At 56.8% G+C, this 27,989-nt stretch overlaps 3 protein-coding genes across 17 annotated transcripts; all 3 read left to right on the forward strand.

The window, feature by feature from the left end:
- CD164L2 (CD164 molecule like 2) lies at window positions 1-8,636 on the forward strand. 4 transcript variants are annotated; one of them, XM_015132718.3, is made up of 6 exons: window positions 1-197; window positions 686-853; window positions 954-1,025; window positions 1,530-1,574; window positions 3,149-3,293; window positions 8,499-8,636. In XM_015132718.3, the coding sequence occupies exons 1-6, from the start codon at window positions 110-112 to the stop codon at window positions 8,512-8,514; spliced, it is 534 nt and encodes a 177-aa protein (XP_014988204.1). In that variant the 5' UTR covers window positions 1-109; the 3' UTR covers window positions 8,515-8,636. The 4 variants fall into 4 exon arrangements, with proteins under 4 accessions (XP_014988204.1, XP_077823123.1, XP_077823138.1 ...); XM_077966997.1 differs by lacking the exon at window positions 8,499-8,636 and adding an exon at window positions 3,560-4,164; XM_077967012.1 differs by lacking the exon at window positions 8,499-8,636 and adding an exon at window positions 3,831-4,164.
- Window positions 8,541-16,751, forward strand: FCN3 (ficolin 3). 4 transcript variants are annotated; one of them, XM_077966943.1, is made up of 9 exons: window positions 8,541-8,637; window positions 8,914-9,009; window positions 9,356-9,400; window positions 9,701-9,733; window positions 9,961-10,088; window positions 12,581-12,710; window positions 12,823-12,957; window positions 14,080-14,182; window positions 16,285-16,751. In XM_077966943.1, coding segments are annotated over exons 1-9 (762 nt in total). In that variant the 5' UTR covers window positions 8,541-8,546; the 3' UTR covers window positions 16,286-16,751. The 4 variants fall into 4 exon arrangements, with proteins under 4 accessions (XP_077823069.1, XP_014988170.3, XP_014988177.3 ...); XM_015132684.3 differs by lacking the exon at window positions 16,285-16,751 and having other exon boundaries at window positions 14,080-14,447; XM_015132691.3 differs by lacking the exons at window positions 9,961-10,088; window positions 16,285-16,751 and having other exon boundaries at window positions 9,312-9,400; window positions 14,080-14,447.
- Window positions 15,888-27,972, forward strand: MAP3K6 (mitogen-activated protein kinase kinase kinase 6). 9 transcript variants are annotated; one of them, XM_001111161.5, is made up of 29 exons: window positions 15,888-16,789; window positions 18,106-18,245; window positions 18,334-18,357; window positions 18,624-18,814; window positions 18,933-19,101; window positions 19,472-19,578; window positions 20,004-20,174; window positions 20,272-20,384; window positions 20,753-20,912; window positions 21,136-21,301; window positions 21,379-21,486; window positions 21,611-21,660; window positions 21,754-21,849; window positions 21,996-22,083; window positions 22,165-22,298; window positions 22,614-22,741; window positions 22,986-23,122; window positions 23,457-23,562; window positions 24,426-24,583; window positions 24,681-24,873; window positions 24,973-25,111; window positions 25,416-25,599; window positions 25,742-25,918; window positions 26,205-26,310; window positions 26,576-26,747; window positions 26,837-26,949; window positions 27,046-27,119; window positions 27,406-27,482; window positions 27,682-27,972. In XM_001111161.5, the coding sequence occupies exons 1-29, from the start codon at window positions 16,450-16,452 to the stop codon at window positions 27,770-27,772; spliced, it is 3,912 nt and encodes a 1,303-aa protein (XP_001111161.4). In that variant the 5' UTR covers window positions 15,888-16,449; the 3' UTR covers window positions 27,773-27,972. The 9 variants fall into 9 exon arrangements, with proteins under 9 accessions (XP_001111161.4, XP_077822693.1, XP_077822699.1 ...); XM_077966574.1 differs by having other exon boundaries at window positions 16,098-16,789; window positions 17,859-18,245; XM_028837369.2 differs by lacking the exon at window positions 15,888-16,789 and adding an exon at window positions 17,159-17,321.
- Window positions 27,973-27,989: the final 17 nt, after the last annotated feature.

The raw sequence follows: 27,989 nt of genomic DNA on the forward strand, positions 1-27,989 counted from the left end.
GCCACGCCCCGGTTGCCCAGGTCTCGCTCCGCACACGCTCAGCTGAGCCCAGTCTGGGAGGGACGCGCACGGCCGCTGTCCGCCGCCCACGGCCCCCGTCCCGGAGCCCATGGAGGCGTCGGGACCCCGCGCCTTGCGGACTGCGCTCTGTGGCGGCTGTTGCTGCCTCCTACTGTGTGCCCAGCTGGCTGTGGCTGGTAACACGCGGCAGGGTCTGGTTAGGGGCCTGACGGGGGCGGGTGGAGCTTGCACCTCAGCCAGCCGCCTCCCCAGGAGCAGCCTGGGCTTGAGAGGAGGGGCCTTTCTGGACGAGTGCAGGCCTCCAGGGGTGGAAGAGGGGGCTCCAGCTCTGTGTGGAGCCCTGTGTGTAAATATAGGCCCCAAGTGTGGGGGCCTAGGGAGCTTCAGGTGGTCTGGGGGAGGTGGCTCCAACTGAATCTGGGAACCCCAGATGTATGCAAAGGGAGGGGCTCTGGGTGAATGTGGGGAGGCTCTAGGTGTGTGTAGATCTGTTCTGTGGAAGCTACAGGTGTGCACTGGGGCTTGGGGATCCGGGGGCGAGTGTATGTGAGAGCCCAGATGTGTGCAGAGGGGCGAGGGCCGCCGGAGTGTTGGGTGGGAGGGTGGGCGGATGCCACAGCTTGGCTTCGAGGAGTTCTCCCTTCCCACTCTACCGCACTACCAGGTAAAGGAGCTCGAGGCTTTGGACGCGGAGCCCTGATCCGCCTGAACATCTGGCCGGCTGTCCAAGGGGCCTGCAAACAGCTGGAGGTCTGTGAGCACTGCGTGGAGGGAGACAGAGCGCGCAATCTCTCCGGCTGCGTGTGGGAGCAGTGCCAGCCAGAGGAGCCAGGTAGGGAGCTGAGCCCTCCCTAGGTTGAGTACCCCCAGCTCTGAACCCCAAGGACCTGGCCCCTCTCCCTAAATCTCCCCCCTGCACCTTCTTCCTCCAGGACACTGTGTGGCTCAAGCTGAGGTGGTCAAGGAAGGTTGTTCCATCTACAACCGCTCAGAGGCATGTCCAGGTAAGGGGATTCTTGCGCCTACGCCAAGTTGCATGGGTCTCCCCAGCCATAGCCTGCCCCCCAGGAGGAAACAGCCTCTCTCAGGGGTGGACTGTGCTCATCAATACCTGGGCCCGGTATCAGTTCTGCCTTTAGCTCACTGAGAAGTCCCCTCCTCTCTCTGCCTGTTTCCTCATCTGAAAATTAGTACAGGTGTATGGAGGGGATGGGAGCCTTAGCTCTTCTTCTAGTTTAAGGCATAGCAAGGACTTTGGAAGTTCAGAGGGAATGAGAGGGGGTGCTTCCTGGAGGAAGTGGCATCAGTAATGAGCCTGGAAGGTAGAGATGGAGAGAGAGCACATCTGGTGGAGGGAACTGTGTGACTGGGGCTTGCAAGTATGTTGAATGTCTAGAGCAGGGACAGGGCTGCATCTGAATCGGAAGTTTAGCGGTGAGTGGGGGCTGGGGTCTTGATGGGAGTCAGGGTGAGGAGGCTGCTTTGCTATGGATCCCCTGTCTCCTCAGCTGCTCATCACCACCCCACCTATGAACCGAAGACAGTCACAACAGGTGGGTACTCCCTGGGTACGGGGCAGTGGGAGGAGCATAGGTGCAGGGGAAGACAGCTCTGGGCTCAGGCACTGACATGCTCTGTGACCTCAGCCCTGCACCTTCTCCCTCGGAGCCTGTCTCCGCATCTGTGAAATGGGCTGGATGATGCCTTCCTCATAGAGTTGCTGTGCAGGTTTTATGAGAAGCTGTATGGTGCCCACTTCAGTGTCTGATTCACTGAAGGCAATCAAGAAATGACAGTTCCCATCCCTCCTCCCCATTGCCAGTTCTGGGAACTCAAGGTGACCCCTCGGGACTTGTCCTTGGAGGTGAGGGTGTGCAGCTCGAGTTGCTCAGGAGACATCCTCAGGGCCTGCCTACTGTATCCTCCAGGCCCAGAGAGGGTCACAAGGTGGATTCCTGGCAGAGCAGAGGCGAGAACACCACCCCTTGCTTCCCATTCCCTCTCAGGGGCTGGAGGTCACCAGACTTGGCAGGGATGGCTGAAGAGGCCCTTGGTTAATTAAAGCCAGAAACTGATCTCAGAAGCTGAATTATTGATGGCTCAGCTCCCTCAGCTGGAGCCCCAGATCGGCCTCGTGCAGCTCATTTCTCCCCTCTTCTGCTCCTCATCCCCCAGCTTCCTTCTCTGGGGCTCCCTGAGCAGGAGCTGGGACCATTGTTTGCCCTTCATATTGTCAGACTCCTTCCACCCCTTATACCTTCTGGGAGGTGGACCCAGCTCAGGCTGGGCCCCTTTCCACTGTCCCAGAATGCTTTTCCATCCACCAGCCCTGCCCTGTTCTGGGCACCCAGCCCAGGGCCTGAAATTGAATCCCTGCTAGGAGTGGACAGGTACCGTGGCACAGCTGGGAGCCACCCAGGCATAGCCTGGCAACCATGGCCCTAAGGCTCTACCTTCTAAGGGGCAGAGGAAATGGTCAGGGGACCCTGTGTGAGTCTGACTGTGTCTTGTGAGGTGACTTTGGCCAAGCCTGTCCCTCAGCCCTGTTCCCCCCAACACACGCTGTCCAGTTCTCGCTTACCCACTTAGCAGGGTGACAGCTGGGCCTTCCACTTCTCCCCCTGCTCTGAGGGCTCTGACGTTGGGTGACACTGGGGTCTTAGGGCTTAGGGGTCCTAAAAAGGGACTATATCATCTGCATCTTGGCTCTGAACCCTGAGGTCCAAGACTGAAAGGAATTCTGAGCAGGGGGTCTGAGTTCTGGCTCTGTCTTCACCCTATTGGGCTAGTGAGGCCCAGGGAGTGTGGGAGCCCAGTCACTGGTCCAAGACACCTATTGGACCATGTGATCATGAGGCCCAGAGAGAATGTGGGTGGCATAAAAGCCACAGAGCAAGCCAGGAGCAAAGCCAGGGCTGGACAGCACCCCACCCTCCCCTGCCACTGTTCCTCCCACCAGGCGCTTCCCAACTGCCTGCAGGATCTGGACTAAACTTCTGAGCCCGGGGTTCAAGGACCCCATATTGAGGACCGGGGCCTCCAGGTTACTTGTGCCAGTTGTGGGGGTGGGACTGGGATCCTGGTTCACAGTGACTGCTATGACCCCTGCCCTGCCTCCCCCCTGCAGGAAGCCCCCCAGTCCCTGAGGCCCACAGCCCTGGATTTGACGGGGCCAGCTTTATCGGAGGTGTCGTGCTGGTGTTGAGCCTACAGGCGGTGGCTTTCTTTGTGCTGCGCTTCCTCAAGGCCAAGGACAGCACCTACCAGACGCTGTGAGTACCTGGCCAGCAGTACCTGAGTCCCAGCTCACCTCCTGGTTCCTGCCCCACCGTTCCCCTTCAGTACCCAGGGTGCTGTCTTCTCCATGGGCAAGCCCTCAGGACAGTGACAGCATGCCCCACGTGAGCCGCACCCCCTTTGTCTCCTCCAGTTGCGGGGCTTTCTTTGTCAGGTGTTGGCTGGAACCAGGACTCAGCCTGGGCTGGCCTAGGAGCCCAGCTGAGCCCTCCCATGTCTTTTCCCTTCATGCTGCCAGCAGGGAAGAGAACCAGTAGGTGCCAGCCCAGGCAAGCCTGTGGCCTGCATTTGTGTGGCTGTGGGCAGGAGCTGGGCCGTGTGTCTAGCTGGGTTTTGCTCTGAGAAGGGGAGCTGTGCCTGAGGCCCTCTGCGTGCTGTGTGTGCTGTGGGGCGGCTCGCCGCAGCCTGTGTTAAAGTGTTTGCTCTTCCTCTGCTGCCTCCTCTCGAGGCAGGGGGTCCTTGGCTGGCTGAGGCAGGGTCACCTCCCTGAGTGTCCTCTTTGGCCTCCGCAGAATCTGACCCCCTTGGGCCTGCACTCCATTCTGAGTGGAAAGGAGGATGCAGAGGCTGGCCTCTTGGCCCCCTTGTGGGCAAGTGGGGGGCGGGGGTGGGTAAAACTCTGGCCACCAGTTTTTGGCTCCTGTGGGCACCAAGCAGGCTTAGTGTCTGATGCCTGACATCTCCTCCTGTCTTGGCCCTGGAACTTGCAGCTGAGAGCATCCCTCAACCGCCTCGTCTCCTCCATCACCCCTGCTGGGCCCCCCAGCCTGGCACTGGGTTGTGTGCCTGCCTCTTTCCACCAACTGGCCTGGGCACTGCCCCCAAATAAAGGAACTCTGCACTGCACTTCATGTCCTGTGTCTTGGGCTGTGTGTGGATTGGATGGGGTGAGGGTACGGCCATTGTCCTCTTCTTAACGGGAATTCCACCTAGGACTCTCGCTGTTACCTTTTAAAATATTTTCACCTGGCCGGGCGCAGTGACTCACGCCTGTAATCCCAGCACTTTGGGAGGCCGAGGCGGGTGAATCACCTGAGGTCAGGAGGTCAAGACCAGCCTAACCAACATGGTGAAACCCCAACTCTACTAAAAATACAAAATTAGCCAGGCGTGGTAGTGCACACCTGTAATCCCAGCTACTTGGGTGGCTGAGACAAGAGAATCGCTTGAACCTGGGAGGCGGTGGTTGCGTTGAGCCAAGATTGCGCCATTGCACTCCAGTTCAGGCAACAAGAGTGAAACTCTGTCTCAAAAAAAAAAAAAAAAAAAAAAGTTCATCTTTGACACCTGCTTAACCCCCACCCCCTGCCCTTTTACAGATGAGAGACTCAGGTAAGTACACATGCTCAAGTCATACAGCCGGACAGGACAGGGCTGGGGTTTCAGTTCAGGCTCTTCTGGGCTGGGCGTCGTAGTTCATGACTAGAATCCCAGCACTTTGGGAGGCTGAGGCGGGCGGATCGCTTGAGTCCAGGAGACCAGCCTGGGTAACATAGTTGAGACCCCATCAATAAAAAAGAAAAGGAAAATAAAAATAAAGAATAAAATGAATTCAGGCTTTTCTGACTCCAGAGTGAGCAGAACAGCATTCCAGACGCATCTCCAGGCTTGCTCAGCCTCCAATAATTAGGTCTCTGTCCCAGTGCCAAGGTGGAAGTGCCCAGGGACTCCGAGTAGCCATTTCTGGCCTTCCTCTCTCAGGCCCTCCTGGGAAGCCCTGCCTTCTGTCCCCAGACACCGAAGTCTTCCCTGATGGTAACATCTCCCACGGATGGGTACTTGTCAGGAGCCAGGCATGTAGCTGCAAATCTTATAACTTTTTATTTTATTTTATTTTATTTTTTCTTTTATTTATTTATTTATTTATTTATTTTGCAACAGAGCCTCACTGTGTCGCCCAGGCTAGAGTGGCAAGATCTTGGCTCACTGCAACCTCCACCTCCCCCTGCCAACCACAGTCCACCTCCTCACCCCTCCCTCGAACCCTCACTTCCGCCAAAGCTCCCAGCCTCTGGAAATCAGCCTCCCCTTTGTGCACTCCCTGCTGGCCTCCTAGAGCCCCTGCTGCTTCCCCTCTATGGGATATGATAACATCCCATCTGCTTTGCCTTCTCTCTTCTCCAGCCTTCTGCATAAGCAGCTCCTCCTGCCTGGGTCACCCTGCCCTTGTTTCTCCCCCAGCACGAGTTTTCTTCTTCACCCTCCTCCTTTATTGGATGCTTTCTTTTTCTTGCAAAAGTAGTAAATGCCTGTGAGGGTTTGAAAAAGGACTATACAGAAGTTTATATGAAGAGTGAGAACTGGGCTGGGTGTGGTGGCTCATGCTTGTAATCATAGCACTTTGGGAGGCCCAGGCAGCAGGATTGCTTGAGCTCAGGAGTTAGAGACCAGCCTGGGCAGCATGGCGAAACCTTATCTCTACTAAAAATACAAAAATTAGCTGGGTGTGGTGGTGCACACCTGTGGTCCCAAGTACTCAGGAAGCTGAGGTGGGAGGATCACTTGGGCCTGAGAGGTCCAGGCTGCAGTGAGCCAAGATCATGCCACTGCACTCCAGCCTGGGTGACAGAGTGAGACCCTATATATATATTAAAAAAAAAAAAAAAAACTGGCCAGGAGGTACAGTGGTTCACACCTGTAATTCCAGCACTTTGGGAGACTGAGGTGGGATGACTGTTTGAAGCCAGGAGTTTGAGACTAGACTGGGCAATATAGTGAGAACCCATCTCTACAAAAAATAAAAATGTAGGCCGGGCACAGTGGCTCACACCTGTAATCCCAGCACTTTGGGAGGCCAAGGCAGGTGGATCACTTGAGGTCAGGAGTTTGAGACCAGCCAGACCAACATAGTGAAACCCCATCTCTACTAAAAATACAAAAACTAGCTGGGCATGGTGGCATGCACCTGTAATCCCAGCTGTTTGGGAGACTGAGGCAGGAGAATCGCTTGAATCCAGGAGGCGGAGGTTGCAGTGAGCCGAGATCGAGTCACTGCGCTCCAGACTGGGCAACACAGCAAGACTCTGTCTCAAAATAAATAAATAAAATAAAAATAAAAATTTAGCCCAGTGTGGTGGCTCTGCCTGGAGTCCCAGCTACCTGGGAGAATGAGGTGGGAGGACTGCTTGAGTCCAGGAGGTCAGGGCTGCAGTGAGTTATGATGGCACCACCGCACTCTAGCCTAGGTGAGAGAGTGAGAGCCTGTCTCCGAAAAAGAAAAAAAAATGAGAACCACCTCTTCCCTGGTCCTACTCTCCAGAAATAACCACAGTTCACAAGGTCTGTGTCAGAACTTTTTCTGTGAATTTACTATACACACACACACACACACACACACCTCTAGCATTTTAAAAATACAAAGGGGGATAACACAACACTGTGCATACTGTCTTGCATTTCCGCCCCTCTCATTTTTAGATCAGATTTACCCTATGAGTTGTCTGAATGGTCCTAATTCATGTGAATCCTATCAGTGGCTGGTTGGGTCATTTCCACGTTGATGCTTACAAACAGCACTGTGGTAAATAGGCTTATCTGCAGATCTTGGCACACTCGTGGGACAGTCTGGGGAAGACAGATTCCTAGAACTGGAATTGCAATCTCAGGGCATCCGTCTCGCTGGCACATCCTATCAGGCAAACACAGCCTCCACTCCCCCTGACACCTCTTGTACCTCAGCCCTCCCCACAAGCACTGGGGAGGTGCAGAGGAGGCCTTGAGGGAGGGTTTGCTGAATGAGTGAATGAATGAGCCGTTCCTCTCCTCCCTTATCACCTGAGGTCCCTCTCCAGCTCAGGCCTCATCCTTCACATCTGGACCCTGGCTGCTGCGTCATCCCGGCCTCCCGGCCTCCCGGCCTTCCTACAAGGGCTTCCTGCTCGATTGGCCTACATTAGCAGCTGTTTCCCAAGCCTCACGGGACTCAAGGTTGAGCATGGAGTCACTTTCTTTTTTTTCTTCTTTTTTGAGATGGAGTTTTTGCTCTTTTGCCTAGGCTGGTATGCAGTGGTGCAATCTCGGCTCACTGCAACCTCTGCCTTTTGGTTTCAAGTGATTCTCTTGCCTCAGTCTCCCGAGTAGCTGGGATTACAGGTGCATGCCACCAAGCCCGGCTGATGTTTTTATTTTTAGTAGAGATGGGATTTTACCATGTTAATCAGGCTGGTCTCGAACCCCTGACCTCAGGTGATCTGCCTGCTTTGGACTCCCAAAGTCCTGGGATTACAGACATGAGCCACCACAGCCAGCCAGAATCACTTTATTAATGGTGCTTTTCACTGGGGGTCATGGGGCTTGGGTAAAACTCTGTGGCTCTCAGCATATAAGTGGCCAAGAGAACAGAAGTCACGTCCCATCCATGGGCCTCAGTTTCTCTTTCCTTATTCATTTAACTATTTTTTATTGAGCACCCATTTTGTACCAGGCCCATAATGCAATAATAAGGATTAATAGCAAGTCCGTGTAAGGATCGGAGGTGACATCAGTATGACACTGGAATGCAGTAGATGCCCAGTAAATGGTAGCAGTTGTCACTATTCATAGCATTGACAAGGATTGAGGAAGGATTCCCAGTGGTGATGGCTGTAGAGCTAGACCTTCATGGACAGATGGGCCTTCATAGGTAGAGATGACTGTGAATGTAGAGGTCTAGAGAGATGGCTGGGGAGCCCTGGAAGCCAGGATCAGAAGTTGGACTCCTTCAGCGTGCGGTGGCTCACGCCTGTAATCCTAGCACTTTGGGAGGCCGAGGTGGGTGGATCACCTAAGGTCAGGAGTTCGAGACCAGCCTGGCCAACATGGTGAAACTCCATCTATGCTAAAAAAAAAAAAATGCAAAACATTACCTGGGCATGGTGATGGGCGCCCATAATCCCAGTTACTCAGGAGGCTGAGGCAGGAGAATCACTTGAACCCAGAAGGCAGAGGTTGCATTGGTTGCAGTGACCTGAGATTACACCATTGCCCTCCAGCCTGGGCAACAGGAGTGAAACTCCGTCTCAAAAAAAAAAAAAAAAAGAAAAGAAGATGTTGGACTCCATCCTGGTTGGATAGGGCAGGGATAATGCCCTTTCTCTCTGGGGTTGAGGAAGGAAATACTCCTACTCCCTGCTGGCTCCAGTCTGGGTGGGGTGTCCCTGGGGAACAATGGAAGGAAGTCTTACTTCATGTCCTCCCACCAGCCTGGCCGCCTTATAATCTGGCATCCTTCCCCTGGTGGCCCCAGCAAGATGGGTCTACGGTGGATCCTGCCTTCCCTGTGGCTCCTCCTGCTTGGGGGACCTGCCTGCCTGAAGACCCAGGAACACCCCAGCTGCCCAGGTAGGTACCTAGGGTGCCCTCCTCACCAACCCACTCCTCATTCCCTCACTGGGTGTCCCTCCACCAAGGCTCATCAACCTCAAGGAGCAGGATGGGAGTTTCATAATCTGGGCTCTGCATGTAAATATATGCAAATGCATGCAAAGCATGTGAAACCTTGCCAGCTCAGGAGACAAGCATCCTGACAGAGGGAATCTGGGAGACAGGAAGAGAACTGAAGAGGGGTCTGGAAGAGACAGTCTACCCTGTGTCCACCCTGCCTGTGTCTCCCTGTAGGACCCAGGGAACTGGAAGCCAGCAAAGTTGTCCTCCTGCCCAGTTGTCCCGGAGCTCCAGGAAGTCCTGGGGAGAAGGGGGCCCCAGGTCCTCAAGGTGAGAGAGGCTGGGGAGTGGGCTGGGATCTTGGGAACAGGGAAGGCAGGAATGCAGCAATTTTTGTCTGTGCTGAGGGGCCATGACAAAGAAGCAAGGAACCTACTCTGTGCCAGCTCCAGGCTGGGCACCTGGCATCCTAAGACCAACTCTGCCAGCTAGGTGGTTTCATCCCCATTCTGCTGAGGAGGAAAGGGAGGTTCAGAGAGGATAAGATATTTGCCCACAATCACAAAGTGAGTGAAGGGTGAAACTGGGATTTGAACCTCTGGCTCCAAGTCTCTTGTTTCTTTTTGGTCCAGGGCATGGGGTGGGACTCAGGGCATCTCTGCCTTTGAGATTTCAGGGCAACCTGGACCACCAGGCAAGATGGGCCCCAAGGGTGAGCCAGGTGAGTAAGTGGGGCTGGAGACCTCCCTGCTTTCTTTGCCCCTGTCTCTGGACTCTAGGGTGGGATCTCTGCTTGACTGCTGCGCCTATGACGGCTCTCTCACGGGGGAATGGATGGCTGGGAGGAGTGGGAAGGATTAGGAGAAGGGCCCGGGTACCCTATGATGGCCCTCCCACAGGGTATGGAAGGCTGGGAGGAGTGGGAAGGATTTGGAAAAGAGCCTGGGTACCAGCTCCGCTGGTGGCTCAGTGCTGGGGTGCTGAGACATCAGAGCCAACACTCATCCTTCCTCTGGAGCAGGAGATCCAGCGAACCTGCTTCGGTGCCAGGAAGGTGAGGCAGCCCTTGCAGGAGGTGGGAACTTGGGATCACATGGTGTTAGGTGTTGGCAGACCCCCAAGTGTGGCCAAGCCCCTCCCCACAGCCTCCTTAGAACCCCACTTCAGCGACCTGAAGGAGCCAAGAGGATCCCTGGGGCCCCATACTTGTTCCACTGCCTGGGGGTGGGGGTGAGGGAATAACCTGGGCACCACCTCCCGAGTCCATCTTCCCTTTCCCAGGCCCCAGAAACTGCCGGGAGCTGTTGAGCCAGGGCGCCACCTTGAGTGGCTGGTACCATCTGTGCCTACCTGAGGGCAGGGCCCTCCCAGTCTTTTGTGACATGGACACGGAGGAGGGTGGCTGGCTGGTGAGTGTCTGAGAAATGGGCTAACAGGCCAGGCCCAGTGGTTACTTCTCCTCCTTGGCCCCTAGGGGAGCCAGAGCCCACCAGAGTAAGGCATTTCCTAGAGGAATTCACTGACAAATGTTTAGTGAACCCCCAATGGGACCTGAAGAAGTATGAGGGCTTCACAGAGGAGGTGCCATTTGAAAGGACCTTGAGTTGGGTGCAGTAGCAGGTGCCTGTAACCCCAGCAACTCAGGAGGCTGAGGCAGGAGAATCGCTTGAACCTAGGAGGCGGAGGTTACAGTGAGCCAGTGAGCCGAGATTTTGCCATTGCATCCAGCCTGGGCGACAAGAGTGAAACTCTGTCTCAAAAAAAAAAAAAAAAAAAAAAAAAAAGGGTGTGGAGGGGCATTCCAGCTAGAAGTAAAGATAAACTCAGGGAGGCAGCAGAGTACAAGAAGGTTTGCAGGGAACGCGTGACTGAGCTGAGAGCAGGCGTGGGTGTCGGCTAAAGTCTGCCAGCACTGAAGGAGCGTGGATTGAGGACCTCTGTAATGGCCAGTTCATGGAAGGCACTAAATGATCAACTTAAGTGTGCAGGGCACCCAGGCGCAGTGGCTGGCTGGACGCGGTGGCTCACACCTGTAATCCCAGCACCCTGGGAGGCAGAGGTGGGTGGATCACCTAAGGTCAAGAGTTCGAGATCAGCCTGGCCAACATGGTGAAACCCCGTCTTTACTAAAAATATAAAAATTAGCTGGGCATGGTGGTGCGCACCTGTAATTCCAGTTATTCAGGAGGCTGAGGTGGGAGAACTGCTTGAACCCAGGAGCTGGTGGTTGCAGTGAGCCAAGATTGAGTCACTGCACTCTAGCCTGGGCAATGGAGTAAGACTCTGTCTTTAAAAAAAAAAAAAAAAAAAAAGGCCGGGCGCGGTGGCTCAAGCCTGTAATCCCAGCACTTTGGGAGGCCGAGACAGGTGGATCACGAGGTCAGGAGATTGAGACCATCCTGGCTAACACGGTGAAACCCCGTCTCTGCTAAAAAAATACAAAAAAAACCCCCAAAAAACTAGCCGGGCGAGGTGGCAGGCACCTGTAGTCCCAGCTACTGAGGCAGGAGAATGGTGTAAACCGAGGAGGCAGAGCTTGCAGTGAGCTGAGATCCGGCCACTGTACTCCAGCCTGGGCGGCAAAGCGAGACTCCGTCTCAAAAAAAAAAAAAGAAGAAGTGTGCAGGGCAATGGGTAGCCCCAAGAGAGTTTTAAGCAGGGGAGGGGCCAAGTAGAACTTCTGTTTTAAAAAGATGATTTGGGCTACGCTATGAAAGATGCACTGCACTGGGGGACCAGTGGAGGCAGGGACGTGGTTTAGGAAGACAGCAGGGAGCCAGGCAGTAAAGACAGTGGAGCAGGCCTGACGCAGTGGCTCACGCCTGTAATCCCAGCACTTTGGGAGGCCGAGGTGGGCGGATTGCCTGAGCTCAGGAGTTCAAGACCAGCCTGGGCAACATGGTGAAACCCCGTCTCTACTAAAAATACAAAAAATTAGCTGGGCGCGGTGGCAGGTACCTGTAATCCCAGCTACATAGGAAGCTAAGGCAAGAGAATTGCTTGAACCAGGGAGATGGAGGTTGCAGTGAGCCGAGATCATGCCACTGCACTCCAGCGTGGTGACAGAGCGAGACTCTAGCTAAAAAAAAAAAAAAAAAAAGACAGTGGAGCAATGGAAATAGAGGTACTTAGGTTGAAAACTCTATAGGGCCTGGGGCCTGCTTGTCTTGGAGGGGGAGGTGGAAGACATCAGGGTAAGGCCAGGGGTCCAACTTGGGCTGTGGGGGTGGCCTCTCTAATTTAAATATCTTGATTCTTTTTTTCTTTTTTTTTTTGAGATGGAGTCTTGCTCTGCCACCCAGGCTGGAGTGCAGTGGTGTGATCTTGGCTCACTGCAACCTCCACCTCCCAGGTTCAAGCAGTTCTCCTGCCTTAGCCTCCCAAGTAGCTGGGCTTACAGGCGTATGCCACCACACCCAGCTAAATTGTTTTTGTATTTTTAATAGAGATGGGATTTCACCATGTTGGCCAGGCTGATTTCAAACTCCTGACCTCAAGTGATCTGCCCGCCTGGGCCTCCCAAAGTGCTGGGATTACAGGTATGAGCCACCGCGCCTGGCCAAATATATTGGTTCTTACAGTAAATGAAATTGGGTTATTTTGACTGACTCCCAGCAGCGCTGGCCATCTCCTGAGGGTGGGGACAGTGTTTCTGTCAATTCAATCTTCCCAGGGCTTGCAAGCCTGTGACATGAAGTTGAGTGTCAGTGAAAGCTAATAAAGGAATGTAGAGTTCATAGAAATATTCAAAACTGACTTGAAGGATCCCCATTTTATCAACAGGCCCCAATCCAAAGAGAGAGAGGTATCCACCCACCCCTCACAGTTCCTGCATCCTCAGCAGCTGGTGCCCAGCCTGGAGTAATAGCTGCTGTACCTCCCCACCCCCGCCCCCGGCTAGGTGTTTCAGAGGCGCCAGGATGGTTCTGTGGATTTCTTCCGCCCTTGGTCCTCCTACAAAGCAGGTTTTGGGAACCAGGAGTCTGAATTCTGGCTGGGAAATGAGAATTTGCACCAGCTTACTCTCCAGGGTGAGTTCCCAGCAGGGACCTGGAGTTTGGGGGTTACTGTCTGCCATCCTGAATCCCTGCCCCACTCCCAAGATCTGAGGGTTCCTCCATCCTTGCCTCCTCTTCCTCCCAGGTACCTGGGAGCTGCGGGTAGAGCTGGAAGACTTTAATGGCAACCGTACTTTTGCCCACTATGCGACCTTCCGCCTCCTCGGTGAGGTAGACCACTACCAGCTGGTGCTGGGCAAGTTCTCAGAGGGCACTGCAGGTGAGTGAGCCTAAGGGCAGCAGAGGAAGGAGGCCGGATCCTTTCCCAATGCTGCCACTGCCCCCATGAATGCCCAGGGCAATCCTGTCTCCTCTGTGGGCCTTAGTTTCTGCATCTGAGAAATGGCAATCATGAAACAGGATGGTGCAACAGTGAAGAATTTGGGCTCTGGAGGCAAACAGACCTGAGTTTGAATCCATCTCTGCCACGTAGCACCTATGTGACCTTGGGCAAGTCCTACCCCTCCACTGAGCCTCAGTTTCCTCCTCTATAAAATGGGCAGGGAGGCTGGGCGTGGTGGCTCATGCCTGTAACCCTAGCACTCTGGGAGGCCGAGACGGGCAGATCACTCGAGGTCAGGAGTTCAAACTCAACCTGGCCAATATGGTGAAACCCTGTCTCTACTAAAAATACACACAAAAAAAATTAGCCGGGTGTGGTGGCAGGTGCTTATAATCCCAGCTACTCAGGAGGCTGAGGGCTGAGAATTGCTTAAACCTGGGAGGCGGAGGTTGCAGCGAGCCCAGAAAGTACCACTGCACTCCAGCCTGGGCAACAGAATGAGACTCCATCTCAAAAAAAAGAAAAAGAAAAAAAAAAAGGCAGGGAGGCAAGGAGGAGGTTTTGGGTACCGCCTGAGGCTCTGTTGAATGTTAGCACTCTCTGCTTTGGAAGAGGAACCAGGGAAGTCTTCTTTTAGAGAAACAGTGACTGTTGGGGAGAGATTTAAAAGAGGGAAGTGGTTATGAGGGAGTGCCTCAGGGAACCACCTTTCCTGACCAGGCACCTAAGAGGTTCCTCCCAGCTTTTCCTAGCAGAGTTGCTCAGACTGGATGGGAGCTGAGAGAAGACAAAGGAGCTAGAGAGAGGCTGGGGATTCTGGAGGGGGTAAGACGGGAGGAAAAGCTGGGAGTTTTGGAGCCAGACAGTCCCAAGTTCAAGTCCTGCTGCTGCTTCAACTAGCTGAGTGACCCTGCGCAAACAACCTGGCCCCTTGGTGTTGCTTGTGGGGACTGATAAAATTCAACTCGTAGCTGCTTTGAGACTCCCATGGGATTATATCTCCAAAGGTGCCAGGCATGGTGCTGGGCACCAAGGTGCTTTCCATCCCCTCCCTGCCAGGGGATTCCCTGAGCTTCCACAGTGGGAGGCCCTTCACCACCTATGACGCTGACCACGATTCAAGCGGGAGCAACTGTGCTGTGATTGTCCACGGCGCCTGGTGGTATGCATCCTGTTACCGATGAAATCTCAATGGTCGCTACGCAATGTCTGAGGCTGCCGCTCACAAATATGGCATTGACTGGGCCTCAGGCCGTGGTGTGGGCCACCCCTACCGCAGGGTTCGGATGATGCTTCGATAGGTCCCTCTGGCAGCCATTGTCCTTACCTCTCCTGTGCAGCTTCCAGATCCTCAGCCACCTTGCCTTTGCCAACCACCTCTGCTTGCCTGTCCACATTTAAAAATAAAATCATTTTAGCCCTTTCAAGACTCTTTCAGTTACTGGGAAAAACCCTAGAGGGCAGAGCAGGGACACAAGTTTCAGCTCCTTTCAGGGAAGAATTTCCTTCCAGTCAGGAAGACGGAAAGGACAGCCTCTAAAGTAGTGAGGCTTCTCTCTCTGGAGGTGTGCAAGACAAGGCCAGAGGGGCATATGGTGGAAGGAGTGGAGGAGATTCAAGCATCCATTGACAATTTCCTCTGTGACAAGGCCCTCTGTGTCCTGCAAGTGGATGGCTTTGTGGCAGGAATTGCACAATTGCACAGCCTTCTTTTTTTTTTTTTTTTTTTTTTTGAGGTGGAGTCTCGGTCTGTCGCCCTGCATAGGTTGGAGTGCAGTGGCACGATCTCCACTCACCTCAACCTCTGGCTCCTGGGTTTAAGCCATTCTCTTGCTTCAGCCTCCCACGTAGCTGGGATTACAGGCACATGCCACCACGCCCTGCTCCTTTTTTTTGTATTTTTAGTAGAGACGGGGTTTCACCATGTTGGCCAGGCTGATCTCGAACTCCTGACCTCGTGATCCACCCGTCTTGGCCTCCCAAAGTGGGATTCCAGGTGTGAGCCACCTGGAATTGCACAGCTTTCTCAGCCTGTCAGTTGCTCATGCTTGTCCCTTGTAAGTTGTCCGTTTTCCACTCCAGCCTCTGTTGCAGGCCAAGTTCTCAAACTCTGCCACTTCCTGCCTGTCCCATTGGGTGCTAGTTCGAATCCAAGGTCAAACCAAGGAAGGTACATTTTTCTTCCACAAGGCAACAGGGCAATGAAAAAGCCATTGAGTAGCATTTAAGCAGTTTATTTGCCCAAAGCCACGTTCTAGTAAGTGGCAGAATTAAATAGTTAAGAGCCTGACAGGCGGTCCTGGGTTTGCACCCTGCTCTGTCATGTGCTGAGTGATCTTGGAGAAATTATTCAACTTAAGTACCCATTTCTTGATTTCAGGGTCCACTGAGGCTTATACCAGGTTGCTGCCTCACCAAGAAAGTTGGGGATTCTTGGGGATTTGAAGCTGAGAAGCTTTGTAGTGCAAAGGGCTGGGGTTGACTCCTTCAAGGGGTGGCTTAAGAAATGTTTAAGAGTGGGAAGTGCTTCTCAGGTCCAATGGTCACCTTTCGCATAGAAGTCAAAGGTCAGCGGGGGTCCATAGCAGGTTGGGTCCTGGGGAAAGCAGCCCCCTAGCGACAGTAAAGGCTCAGATGCCAAGTCCCACTCCAGGATTGAAGGCTTTCGGACAAGCAGCCTAAGGTGTAGGTTTCCCCCATCCCAGTCCCTCCCTGCCTGCACTCACTGGGCCCGGGAGGACACCCACTGTTCATCATGCTCTGAGCACCCTAATGTCTCTAGAGAGCCATTCATTCAACAGATCCCTGCAGGGCAGGCCTTGAGGATCGAACCTTTTCCCTATAGCCCCGGCCTCGTCACACATTTTATGTGCGCTTGCTGTGAGCAGTCCACAATCTTTGGCGTGCACAGGGGCACAGGCTGTTCCGGAAGCCGCCAGTCTCCAAAGTTCTGGCGGGAGAGAAGGGAGGGGAGAGGCTGAGTCTCAAGCCGCTAGGGAGCGGCGCTGCCCCAGGGCCGAGGGTGGAGCTTTCTGGGTCGGCCGGGAAAGGGCTGGGCTCAGCCTACAAGTGAAGGCAGGACAGCGTTGGCGGGCGCTCCCTTGAGGAGTCCAGGTGGCGGGCACCTCCGAGCCGATTCCCAGGATCCCTCAAGTGGCTCTGAGCTGCCGACCATCGGATGCCCCAGATTCCTAGGACCCAATCCCGGATTTCAGAACCTCAGGACCTTGCAAGTCCGAGCTCGGATTTCTCCCTGGACTTTAGATTTCTGGAAAGGGACGTCAGGCCGGATTCCGGATCCCTAGATCCCGTGGGAGATTCTCCGATTCCGACCGGATTCCAGGTCCCAAGATTCCTGATCTGCCGGCCCAGGCTCCTGCCCCGCCCCGGGTTCCCAGTGCGCAGCGCCCAGCGCCTGAGCGCCCCCGCATGGCGGGGCAGTGTCCCCGGTCCGGGGCGGAGCGCGCCGGCAGCTGCTGGCAGGACCCGCTGGCCGTGGCGCTGAGCCGGGGCCGGCCGCTCGCGGCGACCCCGGGCCGGGGCTGTGCGCGGAGCCGGCCGCTCAGCGTGGTCTATGTGCTGACCCGGGAGCCGCAGCCCGGGCTGGAGCCTGGAGAGGGAACCGAGGCAGAGCCGCTGCCCCTGCGCTGCCTGCGCGAGGCTTGCGCGCAGCTCCCCCGGCCGCGGCCGCCCCCGCAGCTGCGCAGCCTGCCCTTCGGGACGCTGGCACTAGGCGACACCGCTGCGCTGGATGCCTTCTACAACGCGGGTGAGCGCGCTGGGGGCGGGGCCGGATCCGGGCGGGACTCAGGGTCCTGGGAGGGGACCCAGCCGGGCTCGACGGCTCAAGGGAGGGACCGAGAGGGTTACCGGGTCTAGGGGACTTAAAGTGAGATGCAGCTGAAGGGCTTGGGACAGGGCCGTGAAAAAAGTGGGATTTAGGGGATCTGGGGCGCGGCCAGGCTCGGGACGAGACAGGGATCTGGGCGCAGCTCCAGGGCTCGGGGTTGGGGCTTAGGCACCCTTCAGTCGGAGCAGTGCCCAGCGAGCCGGGCGAGGATGGGGCGGGGCTTTGGAACTCTGGGGCGGGGCGGGGAGCGGCGCGGGGCTGGACTCAGCCTCAGCCTCAGGAGGATGTCACGCGGATCTCTTGAGGACAATTACTGGGAGAGGAGCTTGGACTTAGGGAAAGGGGCTGTACCCGGGAGGCTGGAGTTGAGGAGTCCTAGCATACTGTTTCCGAGGATCGGGCTGGAGAAGTAAACAGAGAAGCGAAGGGGCCCAACGGGACTGGATACTGGGTGAGGGAGCTTAGGTTAAGTGGCCTCAGCGGCCAAGAAAGAATGGGCGGGGAAGTGGGCGGGGAAGGATGGGCCAGGGGCGGGGCCAGAAGGAGGCTATTCCCCCGCGGGTCACTCCTCCCTCCAACCAGCCCGGATGCTCCGCCCCCATACTTACTTGCTCATGCTGGAGTCCGGTAGCTGTGCTTCCTGGATGTCCATGAAATCGTAGCCTAAAATGAAGGCTGACCCGACGACCACTCGGACACAAAGACACAATTATCGACAGACACAAATCGCATACATGTTGACTCGTGCAGGCCCTAGCAGACGCTGTCATACACACAGGTACAGTCAGACATAGTAAGCTGTACATGTCACACATATACACATACATACATTTAGGCACAGCGTTGTCCATGCACACTGATGGTAGCCCCTTTCAAGAGACTGTGCTGAAGACCAAAGGGAGGGGACTTCTATGTTTGCGCAACTCCCACCTCCCAAATGTCCTGGAACAGACTCAATTGGTCCACAGCCTCCCTTCCCCCATGCCAGGTGCTCACAGGCTCTGAACCGTGGCCTGAGGGTCCCAGCCCAGTGATCCCAACTCCTCTCCTGCAACACCACAGAGATCAGTTCTGTGAAAGTGCCGGGGGCCCCTAAAAAGGGCCGACTGAAGCCCAAAGCAGAAACAGACCCTACTGGAGTCCCACAGCAAGGCAGGTCAAGCCAGGATGGACCCCAGCTCCTTCCCCATCAAGCTGGGCTTCAGGGATCAGCGCCGCCCTCTCTGTGCCTGCAGACGTGGTGGTGCTGGAGGTGAGCAGCTCGCTGGTACAGCCCTCCCTGTTCTACCACCTTGGTGTGCGTGAGAGCTTCAGCATGACCAACAACGTGCTCCTCTGCTCCCAGGCCGACCTCCCTGACCTGCAGGCCCTGCGGGTAGGTGGCCTGGGGCTGGTGGGGGCAGGCACGGGGCTGGGGTAAGGCCTACACAGAACACCAGTATCTGACTGTCTGCCTCCTGCAGGAGGATGTTTTCCAGAAGAACTCGGTGAGCAGAATCCACCTCTCACTCGAAAGTGCCCTTTGACTTCCACTATGACCTCTGACCTCCACTAATCCTCCTGGCTTCCTCAGTCACCTAACGCCCCCCTGACATCCCATGTGTTCCTCTGTTTCCTGTTGCCTCCTCTCATGACGGGTGCCCCTTTCCTGCGATTCCAATTCCCACTGGTGCTGACCTTTGATGCTCTCACTCCCCTTGTCTAGCCCTGTGCTGACCTCTGACCTCACTGATTCCTGCCTCCCTCCCACCAGGATTGCATTGGCAGTTACACACTGATCCCCTATGTGGTGACGGCCACTGGTCGGGTGCTGTGTGGCGATGCAGGCCTTCTGCGGGGCCTGGCTGATGGGCTGGTACAGGCTGGAGTGGGGACCGAGGCTCTGCTCACTCCCCTGGTGGGCCGGCTTGCCCGCCTGCTGGAGGCCACACCCACAGACTCTTGGTAATGAGGGCCCCCAGGGAGGGTGCTCCAGGAGGGGGTTGGTGAGGGTACAGTGGGCTGGGGCTGAGGTGCAGGCCCCACCATTCTCTCTCCCTGCCTCCCCTGCCCTGGGCATCAGTGGCTATTTCCGGGAGACCATTCGGCAGGACATCCGGCAGGCGCGGGAGCGGTTCAGTGGGCCGCAGCTGCGGCAGGAGCTGGCTCGGCTGCAGCGGAGACTGGACAGCGTGGAGCTGCTGAGCCCCGACATCATCATGAACTTGCTGCTCTCCTACCGCGATGTGCAAGTGCGTGGTGCTCAGAGAGGCAGTAGGGCAGCTGGCATTTGAGGTCAGACAAACCCAAGTTCAGGTCCTGGCTGGGCCACTTGCTCACTGGTGGCTTTGGGCAAATGATCAAACGTCTCTGAGTGTTGGCTTCCTTATTTGTTAGACAGGATGAGCATGTCGCTGCCTCCTGGGGCCGTTGTGGGGTTGGGAATGCCCAACATGGGGCATACAGCAGGTTCTCCCTGTGAGGTGTGGTGTCTGCTGGGCCTGAGGAGGCATGCAGAAGATGGTGGCTGGGTGGGATGTCAGGTGTGGGAAAGGACCCTGGCCCAAGGTTCCTCGGGGCCTGGAGGCCCATGATGCCAGTACTTGCCGTTCCCTGATGCAGGACTACTCAGCCATCATTGAGCTGGTGGAGACGCTGCAGGCCTTGCCCACCTGTGATGTGGCCGAGCAGCATAATGTCTGCTTCCATTACACTTTTGCCCTCAACCGGTGAGTGGCAGAGCAAGGGTTAGGTCATAGCCACATAAAGGTTTCCGAAACCTGGGTCTCTGCTGTGCAAAGCCATTGCTGTCTGGGATCACTGCTGTTCGGGGAATTGGCTGACCAGGGTCACTGATGTCAGTAGGTCCCTGTTGTTCTGAGTTACTGCTGCCTGGTCGGGGTGGGGGAAGTGGTGCTGCCTGTGGTATGGTCACCACTGTTCAAGATCACTGCTCCTAAGGGTCATTGCATCTAGGAATCACTTCTATCTGAGGTCACTACCCCTAGAGAGGTCAGTGCTGGCCAGGGTCACTATCATTTTGAGGTCATTATTGTCAGGCCCATGGAAGGGTCCCTGCTGTTCAGTGTCTGGAGGTCCCTGAACAGAGTAGGCCAGGGCCATCAGGGAGGGCCTGACCCCATCTTTTTCCTAGGAGGAACAGGCCTGGGGACCGGGCGAAGGCCCTGGCCGTGCTGCTGCCACTGGTACAGCTTGAGGGCTCCGTGGCACCTGATCTGTACTGCATGTGTGGCCGTATCTACAAGGACATGTTCTTCAGTTCAGGTTTCCAGGATGCCGGGCACCGGGAGCAGGCCTATCACTGGTAAGGAGCACAGTGAGTGGCTGGTGGGCTGAGCTATGAGATGAGGGATGGTGCTGTGGGCATCGGTCCAGCCTTGTGCCCCCTACCCCCACCCCAGGTATCGCAAGGCTTTTGATGTAGAGCCCAGCCTCCACTCGGGCATCAATGCAGCTGTGCTCCTCATTGCTGCCGGGCAGCACTTTGAGGATTCCAAGGAGCTCCGGCTAATAGGTGAGCACAGATCCTGGCTCTTGTCTCGTCACCCACAGGGGTTCAGAGGGGCCTGGGAAGAGGGCAGGGAGAGAGCACACTAGGTAAGAGTTAGGACGAGTTCATCCATTTGGACTGTCCTGCCCATACCCACACCTGGCTCCTAATACCTGTTCTGGGCCCTCAGGAGCCCTCAAACCCACAAATGTTCCCTAACACATCTGCATGTTCATATACCTGTGCCTGAACTCCTGTTCCCACCCGAGATCTTGCCACACCCAATGGTTTACTCATATCTATGTTCATGTCCACACTCGGGCCCACAAAAATGGTGGGCCTCACTCACCCCTGCACCCACACTCACTGGAGCCCATGCCCCTCTCCCCCAGGCATGAAGCTGGGCTGCCTGCTGGCCCGCAAAGGCTGCGTGGAGAAGATGCAGTATTACTGGGATGTGGGTTTCTACCTGGGAGCCCAGATCCTCGCCAATGACCCCACCCAGGTGGTGCTGGCTGCAGAGCAGCTGTATAAGCTCAATGCCCCCATATGGTAGGTGGCCCCCTCTGCATTCTTGGCCTGACCTGGGCTGTCAGCTCCTGCACCTATGTCTGTTGGCATGCTAGACTGAACCCTGAGGCAATGACCTGGCTACTTTTAGACCAGTGCCCGTGGCACCCCATGCCAACGTTCTAGCTATATCCAGGCCAGTTTCCTCTCCCTGGCAGTGCTGGTTGGTGCCTGCGCTGAACTGAGGATGCGGCTTTGCATGCAGGTACCTGGTGTCCGTGATGGAGACCTTCCTGCTCTACCAGCACTTTAGGCCCATGCCAGCAGAGCCCCGTGGAGGGCCACCACGCCGTGCCCACTTCTGGCTCCACTTCTTGCTACAGTCCTGCCAACCATTCAAGATGGCCTGTCCCCAGGGTGACCAGTGCTTGGTGAGGCTTGTAGGGGTGGTGGACCTGGGAAAGGGGTAAGCCCCTTCTGACCGACCCTACTCTCCCACTGCCTGCAGGTGCTGGTCCTGGAGATGAACAAGGTGCTGCTGCCTGCAAATCTCGAGGTTCGGGGTACTGACCCAGTGAGCACAGTGACCCTGAGCTTGCTGGAGCCTGAGACCCAGGTGAAGTCGCTGCTGAGGCCCCTCACTCACCTCTGCTGGGACCTTTTCTGTGGAGCCTTTCTCCCATTCTCAGACCCTTCTCCTGTCCCCAGCACCCCTGATCACACCCCATTTCTTCTTGCAGGACATTCCCTCCAGCTGGACCTTCCCAGTCGCCTCCATATGTGGAGTCAGGTGATAGGCGGGACCTGGGGCCACTGGAAAGACGGGAGGTGAGGGTCGCTGCCACCCAGCCTGACACTCACTGGGTTCTTCATCCCTTCCCAGCGCCTCCAAGCGCGACGAGCGCTGCTGCTTCCTCTATGCACTGCCCCCAGCTCAGGACGTCCAGCTGTGCTTCCCCAGCGTAGGGCATTGCCAGTGGTGCGCAGTCTTTCATGGTCAGGGTACTCTGAGGACCAGGATGCCCGGGGGAGTGGGGGAAAGAAAGGGACGACGTCCCTCGGGTGCCCCGGGTTATGTAGGGACCAAGATGCCCCTCCCGTGAGTCTTACCTCCCCCACCTTCAGGTTCTGCGGCCTGATCCAGGCCTTGGTGACGAACCCGGATTCCACGGCGCCCGCGGAGGAGGCAGAGGGCGTGGGGGAGGTGTTGGAGGTGAGGACGCGGGACTGGGAGCTCGCGGAGGGCGAGGGGCCGCGCGCCCTGCTGAACCCCATCTCACTCCGTGCCCGGCAGTTTGATTATGAGTACACGGAGACGGGCGAGCGGCTGGTGCTGGGCAAGGGCACGTATGGGGTGGTGTACGCGGGCCGTGATCGCCACACGAGGGTGCGCATCGCCATCAAGGAGATCCCGGAGCGGGACAGCAGGTGCGGTGCGTGGCCGCGTGGGCGGGGCTGAGGGCTTGTGAGGGCTGAGTGGCTCCTGTGGGCGGGGCCTAGTGGGCGGGCTCGTAGGACCTGAGAGTTCGAGCCCTGTGGACTGGGCCCGTGGGCGGAACAGCCAGGACCGTGCGGGCGGGATTGAGGTCTGGAGGGTCCTACGGGCAGGGTAGTAAGGGTGCGGAGGTTGGGAGAGGGCTTGTGGGCGGGGCAGGTCCTTGGGGCGGGGCCAGGCTGGGGCGGGATGGGCTGGGCTTCTTTGCCCACATCGGTCCCTTTCCTCTCTCCCCTACCACCCCCCAGGTTTTCTCAGCCCCTGCATGAAGAAATCGCTCTTCACAAACGCCTGCGCCACAAGAACATAGTGCGCTATCTGGGCTCAGCTAGCCAGGGCGGCTACCTTAAGATCTTTATGGAGGAAGTGCCTGGAGGTGCCTGCCCTGTGTGGGATGGGAATGAAACCGAGGTGTGGGGCATGGTACCGAGGCAGGCAGGGTTGGAGAGCCCAGGGGGAAATGCACCCTAGTGCGTGTGGGTGGTGTAGCCTAGAATTAGCTGAGGAGTGGCGCTGGGTGATGGAGTTGGGGCTACGACATGGGTGTGTCTGGGCCTTGAGCAGAGATGTGGGCTGGAGCCAGTGGGTGGGAACAATGAATTTGGACTGTCCCCACCCAGGCAGCCTGTCATCCTTGCTGCGGTCAGTGTGGGGACCCCTGAAGGACAACGAGAGCACCATCAGTTTCTACACCCGCCAGATCCTGCAGGGACTTGGCTATTTGCACGACAACCACATCGTACACAGGGACATTAAGGTAAGCCCTGGGGCTGGCCCGCCCTCATCTGCTGGGGGTGGCAGGGGAGGACATGGTCTCAGACGCAGGCTGGCAGATTAAGTGAGCAGACCTGTTGCAAAGGGTAGGAAATTAATCAGGGAGGCTCTTTAGAGAAGGAGGGGAGAAGTTCAGCTCTGAAGCCAAACCAATTGTCAGCTCCCAGCCCCAGAGGGCCATGTAAGTGGGATGGCAAGGGGAGAGTGTTGACAGAGGCAGGACCAGGCTGGGATCTCCAGGAGATGGGATCCCAGAAAGAGGGTCTAGTTCTGCTGGCAGGGGCCCAGCCCAGTGTCCACTAATGACTATTGACCAGGGGGACAATGTGCTGATCAACACCTTCAGTGGGCTGCTCAAGATTTCTGACTTTGGCACCTCCAAGCGACTGGCAGGAATCACACCTTGCACTGAGACCTTCACAGGTAACAAGGTGTGGGGGTGCTGAGTGGGGATGCTGACCTGGGGCAGAAGATGTCTTGGAACTTTCCAGGGAATGGGATTGCTCCTAGGCATGGAGTTAGAGTCCTAATGGGGAATGAAACCCAGGGTGAGTGATTGGGCCAGGGCTGAGGTGATGGCATCTAGAACTGGAGCTTGGATAAGTGATGAAACTGACTTTAGCACTTGAGGAGTGTCGATGTAGGCCAAGGTGGGAGTTGGAGGAAAAAGCTGGTGATGGAGTTCAGGGGGACGATGCAATCCAGGATGTGCGCTGGAGCGCTACTGTGGGTGATGGAGTCTGCGAATGTGGTGGAGCCCAGGGTGAATGATGGAAGCCTTGGCAGGTGATGGAGCCTCGGGTGGTGATGGAACTCAGGATAGATGTTTGATGACCAGGATAGGTGTTGAGGTACGTTTTGGATGATAGGTTCAGTATGGGTGCAGTCGGCCTGAGGATGATGGCATTCCCCTCCCCTCTCCAACCCCATGTTAAAGCCTAGATGGGGCCAGGCACGGTGGCTCAAGCCTGTAATCCCAGCACTTTGGGAGGCCGAGACGGGCGGATCACGAGGTCAGGAGATCGAGACCATCCTGGCTAACACGGTGAAACCCCGTCTCTACTAAAAAATACAAAAAACTAGCCGGGCGAGGTGGCGGGCGCCTGTAGTCCCAGCTACTCGGGAGGCTGAGGCAGGAGAATGGCGTGAACCCGGGAGGCGGAGCTTGCAGTGAGCCGAGATCCGGCCACTGCACTCCAGCCTGGGCGACAGAGCAAGACTCCGTCTCAAAAAAAAAAAAAAAAAAAAAGCCTAGATGGGCATCAGTGCTCCTGCTTCTGTCCTAGGAACTCTGCAGTATATGGCCCCAGAAATCATTGACCAGGGCCCACGCGGGTATGGGAAAGCAGCTGACATCTGGTCACTGGGCTGCACTGTCATTGAGATGGCCACGGGTCGCCCCCCCTTCCATGAGCTAGGGAGCCCACAGGCTGCCATGTTTCAGGTAAGACCCCTTTGGGCCTGGCACATGGAAGTGGCATAGGGCCAGGCTGGGCCTTGGACACCTCTGAATGTCACCCTTGTTCACCCTCCCCCAACAGGTGGGTATGTACAAGGTCCATCCACCAATGCCCAGCTCTCTGTCGGCTGAGGCCCAAGCCTTTCTCCTTCGAACTTTTGAGCCAGACCCCCGCCTCCGAGCCAGCGCCCAGGCACTGCTGGGGGACCCCTTCCTGCAGCCTGGGAAAAGGAGCCGCAGCCCCAGCTCCCCCCAACATGTTCCACGGCCCTCAGGTGCTTGGAGGTGGCAGGATGGACACACTGGAGGGCAGAGGAGTTGTGGAGCTGTGAGGGGGGAAGAGGGCCCTGCTGACAGCTCTGTCCCTCCCTCAGATGCCCCTTCCGCCAGTCCCATTCCTTCAGCCGACTCAACCACCCAGTCTCAGACATTCCCGCGCCCTCAGGCACCGTCTCAGCACCCGCCCAGCCCCCCGAAGCGCTGCCTCAGTTATGGGGGCATCAGCCAGCTCCGGTGAGACCTAGGCTCCTGGGATGGGTTCCCTTTGCCTGGTTTTGCCTTTTTCTCCCCTCCTACAAAAGCCCTCCTTGGGGACTTGGGCACCTTGACCACTTGTGAATGTGGCATTTGGTGCCTCCCCATGCCCTGTTCTGGCAACTCTAACTTGGACTTGTTGTGTCCTCTCAGTGCGGGATTTATCTATGTCCATCCCTGTGAGGTAGGCATAAAAGTAAGAGAGCCAGAATTCAAACCCGGCAGCAGAGGTGACTGGCTGGTTGCTGCCGGTCTTCAATCAGCCGCTCGCCCTTGTGCCCAGGGTGCCCGAGGAGCCTGCGGCCGAGGAGCCTGCATCTCCGGAGGAGAGTTCGGGGCTGAGCCTGCTACACCAGGAAAGCAAGCGTCGGGCCATGCTGGCCGCGGTGCTGGAGCAGGAGCTGCCAGCGCTGGCGGAGAATCTGCACCAGGAGCAGGAGCAAGAGCAGGAGCAGGAGCAGGAGCAGGTGGGCGGCCCACCCTAGCGCCCCCTGGTGGTAGCACGGGGTCAGGACACCTGTTGATGTCCCCGCACCCCACCACCCCACCTCCGCGGCAGCGTCTCATTTGGCTGGAACACTCGCTGACCACTCCTCTCTTCCTTCTCAGGGGTCCCGTCTGGGCAGAAACTATGTGGAAGAGCTGCTGCGATGCCTCGGGGCACACATCCACACTCCCAACCGCCGGCAGCTGGCCCAGGAGCTGCGGGCTCTGCAAGGACGGCTGAGGGCCCAGGGCCTTGGGCCTGCACTTCTGCACGGACCGCTCTTTGCCTTCCCGGATGCGGTGAGGGCGCCTTCTGGTAGTCAGAGCTGCCCAACAACAGGTAGTGAGCTCCCCGTGCCTGGGGAGGTGCCAGGACTTGATGTTCCAAGATTCCCTGTCTCCTCCCTGAAGATCAGGCCTGCAGCAAAAAACCGTCTGCCCAGTCCTAGCTTCCCAGCCCCTCCCTGGACCTCAAGCCCGCCCATCCCACTTGCCTCCCGCCGAAGACTTTCTAGGCCTTTCCAACTCAAGCCCTGCCTCTAGTTGAGGCTCAGCTGTCTCAGCGGCGCCCTCCCTCCCCCTGCAGGTGAAGCAGATCCTCCGCAGGCGCCAGATCCGTCCACACTGGATGTTCGTTCTGGACTCACTGCTCAGCCGTGCTGTGCGGGCAGCCCTGGCTGTGCTGGGCCCGGGTAGGAGGGGAGTGCCACGGGCCTCCTGCCAGCGAGGGTGTGGTGCTTGCTGGGCGCGGTGAACATCGAATGGGGCCGGTGGGGGCCAGGCGGGACAGGGGCAGGCAGGCGCCGGTGGGGGCGTGACTAAATGGCCATCTCCCATACCGGCACTGCCTGGGGCCTGCCCAGAGCTGGGCACCCTACCCCCGCACTCCCTTGCTGGGGTCTAGGGGTCCCAAACAGGCGTTGTAGCCTTGCCTGAGTTCACGGCACCCGGCTGCAGAGGTGGAGAAGGAGGCGGTCTCACTGAGGTCAGAGGAGCTGAGTAAAGAAGGGGACTCCCAGCAGAGGCCACAGCAGAGCCCAGGCCAGCAGAGCCTGCTTCCAGTGGAGCCTGAGCAGGGCCCCGCTCCTCTGATGGTGCAGCTGAGCCTCTTGAGGGCAGAGACTGATCGGTAAAGCCCCTTGGAATCGCTCATAGCCTCTGCCGGGCTTCAACTCACTCCCCACTCACCACTCCATTCTACTCTTCTCTGCCCCACAGGCTGCGGGAAGTCCTGGCGGAGAAGGAACGGGAGTACCAGGCCCTGGTGCAGCGGGCTCTACAGCGGCTGAATGAGGAAGTCCGGACCTATGCCCTGGCCCCAGAGCCCCCAGGTGAGTGGGCCTTGGCTGGAGAACACTATTGGTGGGTTCGAGGCAGCTTCTAGCAGGAGGCACTCTTGGGCTCATCACCTGACTGCTTCTTGACAGCCGCTCTTTCAACGGACCAGGGCCTGGTGCAATGGCTACAGGAACTGAATGTGGATTCAGGCACCATCCAAATGGTGAGGTGGGGAGTGCTTGGCTATCTCTGACCTCACCAGCCAAAGCCTCCATCTCTGTCCATCTGCCCGCTCTTCTCACTGTGCCCTCTGATGCAGAGAATCTCAATACTGGAAGAACACTTAGTATTCTCTTTCCATTGTATGGATGAGAAAACTGAGGCCCAGAAGGGGGGTGTGATCTGCCTCAGTATTTTGGCAGCAGAGCAGAGCTAGTACCTGGGTCTCTGGACACATCTTTCTGTAATTTCTTATTTCCCTGTTTCTGCGGGTCTTTGTCCACATCCAGCTGTTGAACCATAGCTTCACCCTCCACACCCTGCTCACCTATGCCACTCGAGATGACCTCATCTATACCCGCATCAGGTACGTCCTGGGTCCCCCAAGGGTGAACCATGCATGTGGCCTCATCCTGGCCAACTGCAGGCCTGCCTAGGTTCCTTCCTGGAAACCAAAGGGGCACCTGGGTCCCCTAAGGACAGAGGGGGCACTGGGCAGACAGTGGGTGCAAGAGAGAGTCCAGGGCCACCTTCTGGCTGAGCCACACAGAGTCCATTACCCCCAGGGGAGGGATGGTATGCCGCATCTGGAGGGCCATCTTGGCACAGCGAGCAGGATCCACGCCAGTCACCCCTGGACCCCGAGAGGCTGAATGAGGGCATCAGAGGCCAGACAGATCCAAGGATGGATGAATGGAGAGGACAAAGGCAGCTTCTGACACACCAGCCCCAGGACCTGGGGTGACTGGAGGAAGCCAGGCGAGTGGGGGCCAGGACTGGTTCCAGTGAGAGAAACCAACCACAGGCACCCAAGCACTACCAGACAAAACGTATTAAACAGAACACTTTTGAACCTTTGTCCTGGCAATTTTGG

This window comes from Macaca mulatta, chromosome 1 (genome assembly GCF_049350105.2).
Source record: "Macaca mulatta isolate MMU2019108-1 chromosome 1, T2T-MMU8v2.0, whole genome shotgun sequence".
Lineage (NCBI taxonomy): Eukaryota > Metazoa > Chordata > Mammalia > Primates > Cercopithecidae > Macaca > Macaca mulatta.

Excerpts from the sequence above, each read along its gene's own strand:
- CD164L2 (XM_015132718.3), top strand. The coding sequence starts at position 110 with ATGGAGGCGTCGGGACCCCGCGCCTTGCGGACTGCGCTCTGTGGCGGC. Across the intron at positions 854-953 it reads GTGCCAGCCAGAGGAGCCAG|GACACTGTGTGGCTCAAGCT; the intron begins GTAGGGAGCTGA and ends TTCTTCCTCCAG. Across the intron at positions 1,575-3,148 it reads ACCGAAGACAGTCACAACAG|GAAGCCCCCCAGTCCCTGAG; the intron begins GTGGGTACTCCC and ends TCCCCCCTGCAG.
- MAP3K6 (XM_001111161.5), top strand. The coding sequence starts at position 16,450 with ATGGCGGGGCAGTGTCCCCGGTCCGGGGCGGAGCGCGCCGGCAGCTGC. Across the intron at positions 20,913-21,135 it reads AAGCTCAATGCCCCCATATG|GTACCTGGTGTCCGTGATGG; the intron begins GTAGGTGGCCCC and ends CTTTGCATGCAG. Across the intron at positions 22,742-22,985 it reads TATGGAGGAAGTGCCTGGAG|GCAGCCTGTCATCCTTGCTG; the intron begins GTGCCTGCCCTG and ends GTCCCCACCCAG.
- FCN3 (XM_015132684.3), top strand. The coding sequence starts at position 8,547 with ATGGGTCTACGGTGGATCCTGCCTTCCCTGTGGCTCCTCCTGCTTGGG. Across the intron at positions 9,401-9,700 it reads GGGCCCCAAGGGTGAGCCAG|GAGATCCAGCGAACCTGCTT; the intron begins GTGAGTAAGTGG and ends CCTCTGGAGCAG. Across the intron at positions 10,089-12,580 it reads CGGAGGAGGGTGGCTGGCTG|GTGTTTCAGAGGCGCCAGGA; the intron begins GTGAGTGTCTGA and ends GCCCCCGGCTAG.